Source organism: Pteronotus mesoamericanus, unplaced genomic scaffold (genome assembly GCF_021234165.1).
Source record: "Pteronotus mesoamericanus isolate MK-2021 breed Mesoamerican mustached bat unplaced genomic scaffold, CSHL_Meso_final contig_166, whole genome shotgun sequence".
Classification (NCBI taxonomy): Eukaryota; Metazoa; Chordata; class Mammalia; order Chiroptera; family Mormoopidae; genus Pteronotus; species Pteronotus mesoamericanus.
Window position 1 is genome coordinate 1,020,128 of NW_026555066.1, and position 16,723 is coordinate 1,036,850.

The window sequence follows — 16,723 nt, forward strand, 5'->3', positions numbered from 1 at the left end:
TACTTAGAATATATAACTACCTTAAAAATCAGTAAGAAAAACAACCTTATAGAAAAGAGGGGAAATTATACGGAAAGGTGACTCCAAAGGAGATGAAATACCAATAGTCAATGAATATGAGCTGATGCACAATCTTAATTATGAGAATACAATTTTTAAAAAGTAATTAATCTGATTGTAATAAAACTGAATGGATCAATAATATCCAGTCCAATGCTGTTAAAAAGTAGAAAATAGACGCTTTCATATATTTTTGTTTGGTGTGCAAAATGGTATAATGGTATTTGACGACAATTTTAGCAATATTTATTAATTTAAAATGTGAACATCTTTTAACCCAGCAATTCTACTTTTAGGTACTGATACTATAAAAATAGTTGCATAAATATGTTAAAAATGAGGATGTTCACTTCAACATTGTTTACATAAGCAAAACATGGGATAAAACTAAAATGTCTATTAAGGAGAGAGTAAACAAACTTTAAATGGCTACATGCAATTTTAGTGTATGGAATAAAGATTATTTGTGCTAACACACATATATATGTGACAATGTTAAGTCAAAAAAACTAGAATAACATGTATATTATGATCTTATTTTTGTCAAAAGCAAAAACTATGTATTTGTAAATACACAGAAAAATTACAGGCAATATACATACACCTAAACAGTCCATTGTGGTTGCCTCTGAAAAATAAGATTAGGACACAAGAAATAGGAGGTTGTTTTTTGTGATTTTTTTAAGGTTGTGATTTTATGATTTATAATTTAAAAAATATATATACATGGTCCTTTTTCCCTTTTACTGGCACACAGCTCCTAAAACTCTTGCAATTTCCTAAGTGATAAGAGCAATAGGAGAATCTTTTGTTATGTTATTTGATTTTTTGTCCTCAAATAACTACAGTTCCTGAAATAGGTCCAGAGTGATAAATGGGAAAGGAGTGTCTTGTCATTTATAACAAGAGATGATGTACAACCTCACACTGGAGTCTAGGTTAATGAGTGACTTTTGGAAAAGCCCCTAAGGATCAGGGTTGGTTGCCAGAAGAACCATCCAAGTGATTACAAGGTGGGAATTTTCAGCCCCTTCTCTTCCACCCCTGATAAAAGCAGAGGTTGGAAGATTGAATTAATCACAAATGGATTTAATCAACCATACCTATCAAGATGAAGCTTCCATAAAAATTCCTGAATTACGAGGTTCGGAGAGCTTCCAGGTTGGTGAACACATAGAGGTGGGCAGGTGAGTGGAACTCATGAGAGGGCAAGGAAGTTCCATGCCCCGTCCCTTATACCTTGTCATCTGGCTGTTCTTGAGTTATATCCTCTTACAATAAACCTGTAAGTCTACTAAGTAAACTGGTTTCCTGAGTTGTGTAAGTCACTAGCAATTAATCAAACTGAGGAAAGATCTGTGGGAACCTCCAATTTATAACAGGCTAGTCAGAAGCATACGTAATGCTACCTGGATTTGTGATTGGCATCTAAGGGGCAGCAGTCTTGTGGGACTGATTTCATAACCTACTGGATCTGACGCTATCTTGGTAGTTTTGAATCATAGAAAAGTTTTCAGTCATTAAAATGTCACCAGTCCTAAATTAGCTAACAATCAAACACCTACTTCTATAAAACCCAGGGCAACTAGACAGGTGACAAAAGAGAAACTGTTCTTACTTTTCTCGTAATCTTTGAAGTTCCACCTTTAAGTCCTCATCCTCTATTTCTGATTCATCATCACTGCTCATTGGGGAAGATGGCGAATAGAAAAGTGAGCTCTGTCTTTGAGCATAGGCTTTTTCTTCATGGAATGGTAAGCACTGATCACTCTCTGGACAAGGTTTTGCCACTGAATGCCCTCTGCCAGCAAGAGAGGCTGAAAATTCACTATCAGAGCTAGGCTGTTTCCCAACAGTAAGTCTTTCTTTCTCTTTAGACCACAGATCAGATCCAGACTGCATGCTACTTCCTGTGGCTGAATTTTCTTCCAGTTCCTTTTCTGGGGTTACTGAAGATACATCAGTCTCACAAGCAATGCTGAAAGATGAGAAGTCGTCGCCTTGTTTAGGAATTCTTTTATCTTCCTTAAAGGTTTCATGAAGAGTTTGTAACTTCTGAGGAGAAAATAAAGTTTGTGGATTGTGTGTGGCAGGTTCCATTTCTACCAACTGAACCTTTGCTGCTTCAGTAGAGGCTAGAGTTTCTTCACTAGAATGGCTTGTCATTTCAGTGAAGGCTGGTCTGTGTTCTATCCCAAAAGATGCCACTTTCACTGACTGTTGCTGAGGAACTGTAATAACCTGAGATACAAAAAGGCAAAAGTGGCTGGCTCCACCTAACTAAACAGTAAACCCACAAAGAAATTCCATATTAATATATGGCACAGACAGTGGATGTTCTGCTTGTGATGTACACATATAGATAATAACAAAACTTTAAAATCCCATCTTTACTCCCCATATTCGAAATCTTTCAATTGGTCCGCTTGGATAAAGAGAGTTGGCTTCATATTGCTTACATTTAAGAAAATTCCACAATTAAAGATGCCAAGATTCTACAAGACATGAAATTATATTTATAAAAAAGATGAAATTGTATTTATAAAAAAGATGACCCAACCTCCCACAGAAAGTTATGATCCATTTCTGCCCTCTCTTCTAGCTACTAAAATCCCCATTTCTTTAGACACCTTTACTGGGTGGCTTCAGAAGGTAAGGGGATGCAAATTAAATATGAGAATGCTCTACATTTAAAATAAGTATCATCTACAGACCAATGTCTTCAATGCTGTTAACCTGTTCTAATGCCCCTGTAGATAAGGATTCAACCAAAAACACAAACCTGGAACCGACCCCGCTGAAATGGTCCACTCATTGCTTTACATCTACTCAAAGCCCTAGTATCAGCTGTAGACTCTCCTGTCAGAGGAATGGGATCAGGAGCAACTGCTGATCTCATATCTTCTGTTTCCACTGCAAGTTTTGCCAAATTGTAAGCAGAAAAGAGAAAATTGTTTAAGACTAAATTTGTTTACATTACCAAAAATGAAGAAAAGTAGAAAAAGCTGAACTCTGACTAGACAATTAAAAACTGTTAATGTAATAAGCAACATTATAGAAGCCCCTAACTCTAAATGAGACATTGCAAGATTTATCCCGAGACTTAGTATCTATATGAAATGAATAACTGTAAAAACAAATTATTTATAAAAGGAAAAATAAAAATGGCAATGACATTTATGGGATGTGTCACATACATGGGCTATGTGGAAATAGTGACAAGATTTGTGTATGAACAACAACAAAAAAACCCAAAAAACAAAACAGAAGTAAATGAAAAGTGATGTTACCTAGTCTATGTCCCTGACTGTAAGCACACTACCTTGACGGACTTTTGATCTCTTGAAAAAGCTGGTTGACTGCCGTAGCCTGTATGCCCAGCTTTTTAATTTGCGAGTCCAGGATTTCTTGCTAATAGGATTTTTGAGACTAGGACAAGTAAAGCTTAGGCCAAAATATCCACCTCCTGTCTGCAGACGAATGGCTCCACCTCTTGACACATCAGCAGGACAGGCCTCTGGATCCCCTGGAGGTGAAGCATCTGAGGACATCTCCTAATGGGGACAGAAAGAGAAAAACCAAAATGACAATAAATTAGGTAAGGTATAGCAGTTGTTTAGACCACTGCAATTTCCTGTATAGACTAATCAGCAATTAAAAATAAAATGCTATGTATACTTGCATTATAATACAATTTCAGATTCAATCTGAAGTATTCACTTATAGGAATTAAGTTTTCCCCTTACTTTAAAAATATTTAGATTTCAGATAAATAAAAGAACAGAATATTAACCTTCTACCTTAGAATATTTTCCTATAGCAAATTTGAAAAATTAAAATTATTTACTTCGCATGCACCAATTTTCTAAAAAAGGTTGCTGAAGCCCTATACTCAAACTGAAAACTTATATTTATGCTTGTTATTTAAGGGAGTTAAAGATGCCTGACATAAATGACAACATAGAAAAACAAGATGACTATACATTTAGATGTACAGGGAAATATTAACAAATCAAGTTTCTTTATGTAAGCACACAGAAATTTACAATGGACCTCAAAATTATTCCAATTATTTCAAATTCACACTCTAAAAATCGTTAACATCAGGTCATGGCTGGCAATAAAATCACACTTCCCTCTTCTTTTTTTTAGGGGGGTCCCCACTTTGGGCCCTGGGTACTGTGTTCCTGCCACTCGCTGGGCTCTGGGATTGGAGAGTGACCATTACACATCCTATGTATCCTTTGCACATCTCACTGAACTTTTTCAAAATTGCTCTTCCTCATAGTTTCTAGTCATGCACTGAATAACTATAAACAGTAATATGGGATGCTTTAAAAAGTGTTCGTATTGTATACCTCAGTGTGTACAGACCACATATATGCTTTGCAGTCAGGCACTGTATGTTTTTGGTATGTGTAAATTCTCATAGGAAAGACTTGGAAGAAAAAATATGTTGGGTGGTATCAGTAACAAGGATGACTCCCCTGCTCCCTCAACCCAGGGGTCAGCCTAAGAAAGTCTGGTCTTCCCCCTGATTGCGCCTGGTCCTTTTGCCTTTCTACAGCACTGCACTCACGGGCACTCCTGTACCTGTGAAGGTAGCTTCTAATTGCAGAAACCAGTAATGCTCTGGTCACTCCCCCCTCTTCTTGTCCTCCTATCCTTCCACTAAAAAAGGCAGAATTAACTGTTGTATTCTAAATGAGCACTTTAGAAATAAATTCCCTATAATAGGTAATATAAAAATTTAATATATACAATCAAAAATACTTTAGGAAACATGAGAATGGTCACTACTAATCTAGAAAGTTAAGAGTATTTAAGCCCTGCCTGGTGTGGCTCAGTGGATTGAGCACCAGCCTGTGAACCAAAGGGTTGCTTGTTCGATTCCCAGTCATGGTATGTGCCTGGATTGCGGGCCAGGTCCCCAGCTGGGGGAGTGCGAGAGGCAACTCATAGCTGTTTCTCCCACATATTGATGTTTCTCTACTTTTCTTCCTTTCTCCCTTCTCCTCTCTCTAAAAATAAATAAATGATTTTTTAAAAAAAAAGAATATTTAAACACCAAGGAATAGGACTTATCATTTCTCTGAAGGAAGACAGCCTAAGCGACACCAAGTATACTACAGTCTTGGGTAAGGACTATTGATACTTAGGGTAGATCAGCAATTATTGAAAATAAAATTCTGAACAATCAGTTTTTATTTTCCAAAGTCCCATTTTTGAATAGTAATAATACTACCTTCATGAAGAGGAAAAATATTATCAATAATGGTACAATTTAGAAAGTGTTACATTGGTCCCACTGAAATACAGAAAGATTTTTCATAAGTAATACCTATATCAATAAGTTCAACACAAGTTCTAGCATCCTTTACCAATTCAAATCCATAGACATGACACAAAAAAGAGACGTAGACTTATACATATGTAATTAAATGAGGAAAACACAGCCTATGACACATGCAGGAACTGTTTCAAAATGCTACAGTTTGAGTGGCAGATATGGGCAGCAGGAGAGAGTCCTGACCAACCAAAAGGATCAGTGGTTGGCTAGAATGCTTAGAAAGTTGTACATGATCTGTCTCCTACTGCCTCTTTAACATCATACCGTAACACCCTTCTACATATTGGCTTTATTTTGGTTCCCTGAACAGGTCTCCAACTGTGAATGTCACCACCACATACAAGTCCTTTCTTGACCACTGTATATAAAGTAATCCCCTAGTCTTTTTATCATAGCCCTGTACTTCAGTTACTTTATATTTTTAGGGTCTATCTTCCCCCACTAGAACGTGAGCTCCACAAAAACAGATCTTGACTTATTCACTGCTCAGTAGATATTCACTGAATGGAAGAGTGAACTGCTTGGGTACCAAAGAAGGAACAGCCAGACAGTTGAGGTCCTTCCCTCCCCACCTTCATAGAAAACAAAAGACAGCAGCGGTATCTGCTCCCAAGTAAGAGTAGTAAGATGAAAATGTCTGTGGCCAAGACAAAGGCCAGCAATGTAGGGAGGGGATAACATCCAGGAGGAAGGGGAAGCTCTTCTACCTTTGAAGACTAGCTACTGGGCCACGCTCCAGGCAGCATTACAGACAAGGTGCAATCCAATGCCAGGAACCATGTCACATGCCTTCCTTGAAATTACTGGAGGAAGGCTACAGTAACTACATATATTATTTACAGTGCAAAGAACAAGAAATCTTATGGGGGAAAAAGAAAAGATGAGCATGAAACTAAGAATCACCAAACACAGGAAATCAGTACAATAAAAAAGAACTCCACTAAACTCAACAAACAGAATAGCAAAGGACATACCATTAATAACATAGAATAAGACTTTAATATCTTCAAGAGATGTGTGAATATATGACATCCATAAGAAAAAGAATGAATTATAGTTACTAGAAATTAAAAACATAATCACCGGCATAAAAAATAGCTGAATAGGATATTGGAAACAACTTTAAAAAATGAGAAATTCTTCCACTACAAAAACCAAAAGGGACAGAGAAGGAAAGCATAAAATGAAAAGTTAATAGATAAGAAAAACAGGAAATGAAGAAATAAAACTACTACTATTCATAGATGATATGATCTTATATAGTATATAGAAAATCCAAAATAATACACCAAAAGCTCTTAGAGATAATAAAGAAACCCAGTAAAGTAGCAGGATACAACTTAAAACTAAAAAAAAAAAATCAGTTGTATTTCTATATACTAGCAATGAAAAATCTAAAAAGAAAATTAACAAAACAATTCCATTTATAACAACAGCAAAGAATAACAAGTGGTGCTGGAACAACTGGATAGCCATATACAAGATAAGGAAAGTGGACCCTTATCTCATAAAATATACAAAAATTAACTCAAAATGATCCTATCATATGTACTTAATCATGTGTGAAGCAAATTAAAGACATTTTTCACATAAAATAGTTTTATTGATACATGTTTCACATACTCTAAAGTTAACTCATTTAAACTATATAGTTTAGTGGGGTTTTTAAAATTGAATTTATTGGGGTGACATTACAAAACATATAGGTTTCAATTGCACAACTCAACAAAATATCAAGATTAAATTAAAACCATAATATTCTTAAAGAGAAAAATAATAACAAGCAGTTTTAAGTGGAAATTTAAGAGTACACTCTTCCATCTCTGACTGGTGTGATTCAGTTGGTGGGGTGTCATCCTGCAAAGCAAAAGGTTGCCAGTTCCACACCAGGTTAGGGCACATATGAGAGGCAACTAATTGATGTTTCTCTCTCATATTGATGTTTGTCTCCCTTCCTTTCTCCCTTCCCCCTTCTCTCTAAATATAAGTTAAGTTTTTAAAAATTTTTTAAAAATATTTTATTTATTTACTTTTAGAGAGAGAGGAAGAAAGGAAGAGAGAGAAACAGCAATGTTTGAGATACATGGTTGCCTCCTGCATACCCACAACTGGAGACCAGGCTTGCAATCCAGGCATGTGCCCTGACTGGGAATTGAACCTGCAACCTCTCGGTTTGCAGGCTGGCACTCAATCCACTGAGCCACACCAGCCAGGGCTAAAAATAAAGTTTTTTAATAAAAATAAATAAAATATAAAAGTAAGTTCTTTGTACCCACTAAAACTAAATCTATAAATTAGTCCTGTTCTTGTCATTAATACAAAAATAGACATTGCTCGCAAGTTCCTAGCTAATTCACCAGAGGGTTCTCTTACCAAAGATAAGTTCTACCATCTTTATTGAGAAGTTCGGTGCATTTGCACCTGAGTCAGGGCCTCCTTAAACACCTGTGACATCAGAATCTTGTGGCATACACAGCCTCATTCCAAATAACAAAACTTTAGAAAAGAATGCATTTCTTGAAAAGCGTAAGGATAAGGAATTGGTTAGAAAAAAGTATACTTACATGTAAACATAATTCGCTGGGTACAGAAGTTATCACATTCAGGTCCCTTTTGAACACTGATATGATAGCAGGCTGACTGGCAGCCACATTGGACAGAATCTTAGAGCCTGTCTGCTGAAAATTAGGGGACTGTGCAGGAGTGTCATGAATTCCACAGTGACTGATGGCTATGACTTCTGGCACTGGACATGAGACTGTATCTTCAGCACAGGAAGAAAAAGGAGAGTCTATGCTTTGGGTATCCTTCTGGCTCTCAGGATAGATGTTAGTTATGCTATGCTCCTGATAGAGCAAGTTTCTTAATTTTTCATCCAGAGTTTTAATTCGGTTATCTGCAAACTCCATTTTTGGAGGTCTTTCCCCATCTGATTCCAGGACAGTAGTGGGTAGAAAGGTAGTTGGTTCAAGGCTGGTGGTCTGAGTGGAAATGACCATCTTAGGAGAACTTGCTTCAGTGTTCACTGTGGTTTCTCCTTCTTGGGATATAAACTCTGCATCTATGGTTGGCTGCTGCTTCTGATCAGACACAAATGCTGAAGTTCTAAGAGAGTTACCAGCAATATGAGTTGACTCGCCAGCAGGTGCCATAAGTACATTAGGCTGACTGGCAGGTTGGTGACATGGATACACAGGTAGAAATATTCCTGCTTGGTTGGTGAGCCCCTCACATTCAGCTGGAACTGTAGGAACTGAAATAGCAGTATAAGTGGAACTACTGGCAACAGGTACTGCTATATGCCTGTCATCTTCCACTTGATAAAGTACAGCTGGCTGCCTAGTTTCTACACTGGCACATTCAGAAATCTTACCATCAACTACATCCTTGTGTTCTGAGTTGGAGGTAAAATGTACATGCTGGCATGGATTATTTTCTAGAGTAAGCAGTGTGTCCTGTGATATTTCCTTATCATTTATTTTTCTTGGACCTGGAACAATAACAAAGAATGGATAAGCATGTATTGGTAAGTACAAAGCATGCACTACTACCCAAACCCAAAGGGGACAGGAAAAGCAAGGGGCAAATGAGAACTTATGTGAAAGTACTTCTGTAAGACTCAAAATGCACAGAATTCAAGCTGTCAAGGAAAAAAAAAGTCTTTTCCTTTTTTACATAAATATTAAATAAAAATGGTCTAAGTTACACCCTGGTATTAACATCTTGAAAAGTGCTTATGAAAATTCTCATGCGCACAAAATACCCACATAAACAAGTTGAAGTATGGTCCATATTTTGCAGCCCTATTCTCCAACTTTGGATAAAGGTGGCAGGGAATAAATGCTTACTAGAAAGTGGATATAGCCCAGGAACTGTAGACATGGACTGCTGAAGAGAAGGAGGAGATTGAGCCTCACGGTTTCGTATTGTTTGATTGATACAAAATCGCCACCGACCAACTGGGGATGATTGAGGAACAGGTTCATCTGTAGAAAGAATTAGCAAAATGGAATATGCTAAGCAACTGTCAGTATGTTTACCTTATTGACTAAAGAAATCAGGTTAAACCACCAATTTCTCTTTTATCTCCATTTCCAACAGCACTAGGATGTGTGTAATTTATTAAGAGCATGCCTGCAATCCTGACAAATACTCTGAAGAACTAAGTAAGCATAAGATGTCGTTAAAGGAGGATTTTAGATTCTATGAACACAAACATTATATCAATAGGAGTTAGAAGCAAGGCACTTTTAGGGGGAAAAAATGGAAAGCACATTAACATTAAGACCTGCATTTCTTGTTCTATATGCCGATTATGGTGATGCCTACAGAAATCTACATGAGTATTAAATTGTACAGAACTGCACACCAAAAGAAAAAAGTCAATTTTACTGTATGACAACTTAAAAAATTAAGTAAAATAAGCCCCTACATCTTTATTCCTGCATTGTAAACTTATTCAAATAAGTAATTCTCCTTTAAAAGATACCATAGCTTGTCAGTCAGATATGTGCTCAGACTCCTGCTAATGAGAAAAAAGAACATAGAGGAAGACCCTGGCATTGCAACACAAATTACATTTCAGGGTAATGGTATCTGGTTCCATGACTCCCACACCACCTGTTGCTTCTTCATGTTGTTAAAATTCCTTCAGAGGTCCTCATCTGTCTATGTCTCTCCTCCCTCTCCCAGATACTCTAAATATATCTATGACCAGAGCTGAGAAGAATGGAGAGAGAAAGTCATCAGAAAGAAACAGAGGACCCCATTTTTAGTCCTTAGGTGTTTCTCTGGTACCTGACTTACAAAACTTAGTGATCAGAGCAAGGAGAAACATATAGCTGGTGGAATAAAATCACAATACCAATGACTATTAGAACATGAGGCAAACTTAGAACATAATAATCTTAGTTAATATTTCTGTCCACCCTGTCCAGTGTGGCTCCGTTGGCTGGGGCATGATCTCATAAGCTTTAAAAAACAAACAAACAAACAAACAAACAACTGCAGATTCAATCCCCAGTCAGGGCACTTGCCTGGTTTGTGGGTTTAGTTCTCAGTCAGGACACCTATGAGAGGCAACTGATTGATGTTTCTTTCTCACATCAATGTCTGTCTGTCTGTCTGTCTTTCTCTGCCTCCCTCCCTACCTTCTTATCTCTCTCTAAAATCAATAAGCATGTCCTTGGGTGAGGATAGAAAAAAAAATGTTTCTGTCCATTTCCTATCAGGGGTAAAAAAAAAAAAAACTTACCACTCAAGTTCAAACAGTAAAGCCATTAAAGCTACATCAGTACTCTGACTGCTTTTCAGGTAACATACCATGCAGCAACTCAGAAATAAATTAATCAGATAAAGAACAAACACCTGAAGAAAATTTAGAGAATGGTTTTACTTTGTCTATACTTTCTCCTAGGCTATAAAAGTCCTTTAAGGGGGCGAGAAAACCTACGTTAACAATTTATCAAATTCCTTTATTGGCTAACACCTTTGCAAATGAAGATGTGTAAATTCAAGTTTCCAAATGTCTCAATTCAAATGCCAAGTGGTAAATTTTATTAAATATACTTACTGCTGGTTTGAGTGGATGCAGAATTTATCTGTACTTGTTCAGATGATCCTGTCTGAATTAAAAATGAATAGATAAATGAAGAAGTTCCTGATACATATCCCAGAACACCTATTTGCTAAACAATTGATCTTACTTGGCTACTGTTGGGCTCCACAGTAACAGAGTCAACTCCAGTTGCTTTTTCTGCAGAACAGTGGACATGAAGAATCTCCTGGGCTTGACCTATGATAGCCCTTAATTCTTCTACAAATTTGTCTTTCTCACTTTCCAGCACAAAGTTATCTTCAACCTGCCCAAAAATAAAAGTAAGTCTATTTACAAGAGTGAATTTAGTTTCGTCAAAATAATAATATTGTACCAATGGTGTCAACCCTGAAGAAAAATACATTAAAATGAAATATATATCTCCCAGTGCCACAAGAGAATGAACAAAAACCAGCAATAGAAAGCAACATAACATATTAAATTAGTCTTTCTATTTTCAGACCACTGACATTTGTCAGGTTTGCATTACCTATAAGAAGCCACTATTTTAAAAACAATCTGGCATTCTATTAATTGTTTCTCATGAAAAATATAACTGAAGTAATGTTTATGCTTAAAACTAGATGTCCAAACCCAAAAGCTTTTAAATCACAAATCACAAAATGAAGCATCTCTAAAGATGATAAAGAATGGACTGGAGACAATTCAGAAAATACTATGTCAGACAAGAAGCAGACCTGACAAAATATTTAGTTTTTTTTTAATCTAGGGGTTTTAAAAGAGATTATTTATTTTTTAGAGAGAGGGGAAGGAAGGGAGGGAGAAAGACAGGGAGAGAAGCATCAATGTGTGGTTGCCTCTAGTGCATCCCCAACTGGGGACCTGGCCCGTAACCCAGGCATGTGCCCTAGACTGGGAATCGAACCAGAGACCTTTTGTTTTGCAGGCCGGTGCTGAATCCACTAAGCCATACCAGCAAGGGCTAAAATGTTTAATCTTTAAAATATTGAATATTGCTTGGACAGAAAAAATGTATCTCTAAATAAAACTGGCAGGAACAAAATCATTATGGCCCTGGCCATGTAGCTCAGATGGTTGGAGCATTGTTTCGATATGCCATGGTTGCAGGTTTGATCCCTGGTCAGGCCACATACAAGAAGCAACCAATGGATTCATAAATAAGTATAACAACAAATCGATGTTTCCCTCTCTCTCTAAAGTAAAATAAAAAAAAATACACCTACTCTTCCTGCCACCCTAACCTATCCCTATTTTTTAAAAGTGGAAAATTCTACCTTAAGCCTAACAATTCAAAGAAATATGAAAACTGAATGAAATAATGAATATTACTTAAATACCTAGATACAAGATGTTCTATCAGCAGCTAACACATTAGAATTACCTGGGGAACTTTACAAATGATAGATGCTTAGGCCTCATGTCCAAAGAGTCTGATTTAATTAAGGGCTTAGGGAATTGTTTTTTAGAAGTTCTTCAGGTAATTTTAACACGCATCCAGGGATAAAAACCACTGACCAAAAACATCTCTAATGAAACAGCTTCATATTTTGCAGATAAATATACTGAAACTGGAGAAGGTACACTGACTTCATCTTGACCATAACCAATTTAGTCCTGTACAATCTTTAAAAAAAAAAAAGCCCTAAAAAGAAGATGGCTTTGAATAAATGGGGGAAAGAGTTAGAATGAAAAAAAGAGCAAACACTAAAAGGAAACTGATTTAGTTTTATTGTACTTACCATATAGTCTACAATATCCTCTGGTGCATCACCATCAACATCAAACTTGAAGGTGACCATCTTGTTATTGTGTGTCTCCAGTTGACACTCTACCATGTTGTCTCCAGAGGTTGACACCTAGGCACAAACATTTCACCACCAGATTAAGAATCAATCATTACTGGAATAATCAACATAGTTAAAAGAGCCATCTTAACTAACAAAAATACAGATTTAATGTGTTCCAGTCAAAAATCCTACTGGCATTTTTTAAGGAAATAGAATAAAAAAGATCACCAGATTTGTATGGAACCACAAATGACCCCAAATAGCCAAAACGATCTTGAGTAAAAAGAACAAGGCTGGAGCTATCACACTCCCTGACTTCAAATTATACTACAAATTGACAATAATCTATACAACATGGTACTGGGGAAAACAAAACAGACACAGAGACCAATAGAATAGAATCGAGAGACCAGAAATAAACCCACATGTATATGGGCAAATACTTTTTGACAAATAAGCTAAAAACATACAACAGAGAAAAGAAAGCTTCTTCAATAAATGGTGCTAGGAAAAATGGAAAAGCCACATAAAAAAAGAATTAAACTAGACTGCAGCTTGTCACCATAAACAAAAATTGACTCAAAATGGATCAAAGATATACATATAAGACCTGAAACAATAAATTACACAGAGGAAAACATAGGTATTAAACTTATGGACCTTGATCTTAGAGAGGACCCTATGACTTTGACTTCAGAGGCAAGTGAAATAAAAGCAAAAATAAATGAATGGGAGTATTTCAAACTAAAAAGTTTCTGCATAGCAAAAGACACCATCAACAAAAACAAAAAGGAAACCAGCTGACTGTAAGAATGTATTTGCAAGCAATACCTCCAATAAGGGGTTAATATTCAAAATATATAAAGAGCTCATAAAACTCAACAAACAACCCAATTAAAAAACGGGCAGAGGGCCTTAACAGAAACTTCTCTCCCAAGAAGACATACAAATGGTCAACAGATACATGAAAAGATGTTCAATTTCACTAGCTATAAGGGAAATGCCAATCAAAACTATAATGAGCTACCACCTCACACCTGTTAGAATGGCTATGATCAACAAGGAAAGTAGTAACAAGTGTTGGAGAGGTTGTGGAAAAAAAGGAACCCTCATTCACTGCTAGTGGGAATGTGAACTAGCACAGCAACAATGGAAAACAGTATGGAAATTCCTCCAAAAAATTAGTAATAGAGCTATGGCATCTTATGAGTACCTACCCCAAAAATTTGGAAACATTTATTTACATAGGTATATGTACCCCTATGTTCATTGCAGCATTATTCACGGTGGCCAAGACATGGAAACAAGTGATGTGTACCCCAATAAAAGACTGGATGAAGATGTGGTACATAGAGACAATGAAATACTACTCAGCCATAAGAAAAGATGAAATACTGCATTTTGTGACAACATATAATATCATGCTAAGTGGAATAACTAACATAAAAAAAGTCAAGAACCATATGATTTCCCCCATATGTGGGGTAAAAATCTAAAAGCAACAAACGAACAAACAATAACTCCTAGATAGAGACAACAGTATGGTGGTTACCAAAGGGAAAGTGGGCGGGGGTAGGTAGTAAGGGGTAAAGGGGGTTAAATACATTGTGATGGAAGGAGATCTGACTTTAGGTGAACACACAAAGCAATATACAAATGATGTATTATAGAGTTGTACACCTTAAACCAATATAATTTTATTAACCAATGTCACCCCTATAAATTTAATGACAAAATTTTTCAAAAGAGTCAATCATTGTCTTCTCATTGCAAACAGTACAGGGAACATACATTACATGGGGAAAATGGTTTAAGTTGCCGAGAATCTAAAAAGACTGTTTTTCCCTTGCTGAAATACTGCCTACATAACCACTCTATGACAAATCTAAGTCTCAAATTACTCAGCAAAAAGTAAGTTACAAATGTGACCTGTGAGGAAGAAAAGAGAACACAACTCTCCTAAAAAGGCAAAAAAAAAAAAAATTATAATAGTCACTAAAGCTATCTGCAATGCAAAAATCTAAATTTTGTCATTCATTTCCAAAATTTTCTTAATCTCACACAAATGGACTCTTTAAATCAAAAGAAAATATACTGCTAAGGGAAATGTAAACTGGTCCAACCTTTCTGGACAGTGATCTAGCAACACGTAATCTTCATACTCTTTGACCCACTAATTCTACTTCTAGAAATCTAACATAAGGAAAAATCAGGGATAGGTATAAAGATATGTGCTCAAGGGTGTTTGTTGCAGAAATGGAGATAGAGAAACAGACAGACAAGAAGAGAAAAAGTAAGTTAGAAAAATGACCGACTGAAAGAAAGAGGCAGACAAATACAAAGAAAGAAACAACCTAAATAAAGAACAGAAGGAATGATTAAATTATTATATGTCTATAAAAGGGACTAAGGGAGCCATTTTAAATGTTATTTAAAAATTAATGATACAGTAAGTATATGTAATATATTAATTTTTTAAAAGGCAGGATATAAAATTATATATAAGGTTTTGCATTCATCTGAAACCTGTACTATATTGGATAGAGATATGGGCTTTAAAGTCTGATCTTGATTCAGATCTGATTATGGCTTGGTAGTTGAATGACCTTAAATTCTCATTTGTAAAGATAACTATACTACCACCTACCATACAAAGTTACTAAGAGATTAAATGATAATGATTCAATAAATAAGAATTTAAAAAGATTAAATGATAAAAACAAATGTATATGGTTTGGGGGGTCTACCACAAAATAATGTAATAAGTTTTCACTATTACTAGTACTCTTATGATCTTAATGTAAAACACTACACATATGTACAAAATAAGAAATGAACCAAACTAAAACATCAACAGGAACTGTATCTGAGAGTACAAGTGATTTTTATTTTCTTCCTTTCCTAAGTTTAAGAATTAATACATAATATTATCATCAGAAAAAATTGTTAATGGAGGAAAAGTTAATTTAGTTTCACAATACTCTACTTTAACAATAACAATGCCCCTCCCTCATCTCCCCGCCTCGAAGACCTCAACACACACTCTTAACCCATATTTACACACTGACCTGAAGAACAGTAAGCTGGAATTTAGTCCCTTTCTCTGGTCGAGGACAGGAAGCTCTTCTCTGTTTGATCCGATCTTGTTTGCCATTTCCACTTGGGTTATCAGAGGTACTGGTGTTTTCCTTCACAGCTGCTGCATCATGTTGCAAACTAGTAATTAAAAACGCAAAAGCAAAAGCAACTTGTATTCAGTTTCTCAGAGCAGACATTATTCTGTGATTCTCAAAGCCCAATATTTAACCCAAATCAGAGTTAACATCTGAAATTCCTTCATGGCCAGAGTCATTTCATTATGATAAAATTTTAAGAAAACCTCCAAATTATAAAATCAGAATTTATGAAAAACAAATAAGTAGTAGCTCAGTTGGTTAGAGCATCATCCTGATATTCCACAGTTGCAGGTTTGACCCTCAGTCAGGGCACATGTAAGAATCAACCATTGACATAAATAAGTAGAACAACAAATTGATGTCTCTTTGTCTCATCTCTGTCTGTCTCTCAAATCAATCAATAAAAAAAATTTTAATTTATGATTTCACAACTCTGAATATACTAAAAGTCACTGAACTGTATACTTTTAATGGGTGAATTTAATGGTATGTGAACTGTATCTCATTAAAGCTGTTTTTGTAAGTTATAAAAAACTGAGATTACATTGTATTTGTTTGAGAGACATTTTCTCACAGTAGTGGAAGACAAAAAAACTGACAGTGACAGGCCTCTATGGAAAATTTTATCAGAGGACCCTCTTGATTAATTTTATCTTGTTTGAATTTTCTTATTAAGATGTTCAAATAAAACCTCTAGAAATCAATCCTCACTAAAAATATACCTTTTTATGCAATGACAGACCAGGTGTGAAAGACAGAAATAGTACAGGAG

General features: G+C 35.9%; 1 protein-coding gene across 1 annotated transcript in view; it reads right to left on the reverse strand.

Annotated features, from left to right (window-relative positions):
• Positions 1 to 16,723, reverse strand: part of WNK3 (WNK lysine deficient protein kinase 3) — a 124,631-nt gene that overhangs the window by 15,927 nt on the left and 91,981 nt on the right. The window contains 9 exon segments of the mRNA XM_054565693.1: positions 1,679 to 2,301; positions 2,843 to 2,973; positions 3,383 to 3,614; positions 7,975 to 8,900; positions 9,259 to 9,396; positions 10,983 to 11,034; positions 11,116 to 11,271; positions 12,728 to 12,844; positions 15,844 to 15,991. Coding sequence (XP_054421668.1) covers positions 1,679 to 2,301; positions 2,843 to 2,973; positions 3,383 to 3,614; positions 7,975 to 8,900; positions 9,259 to 9,396; positions 10,983 to 11,034; positions 11,116 to 11,271; positions 12,728 to 12,844; positions 15,844 to 15,991 — 2,523 coding nt within the window.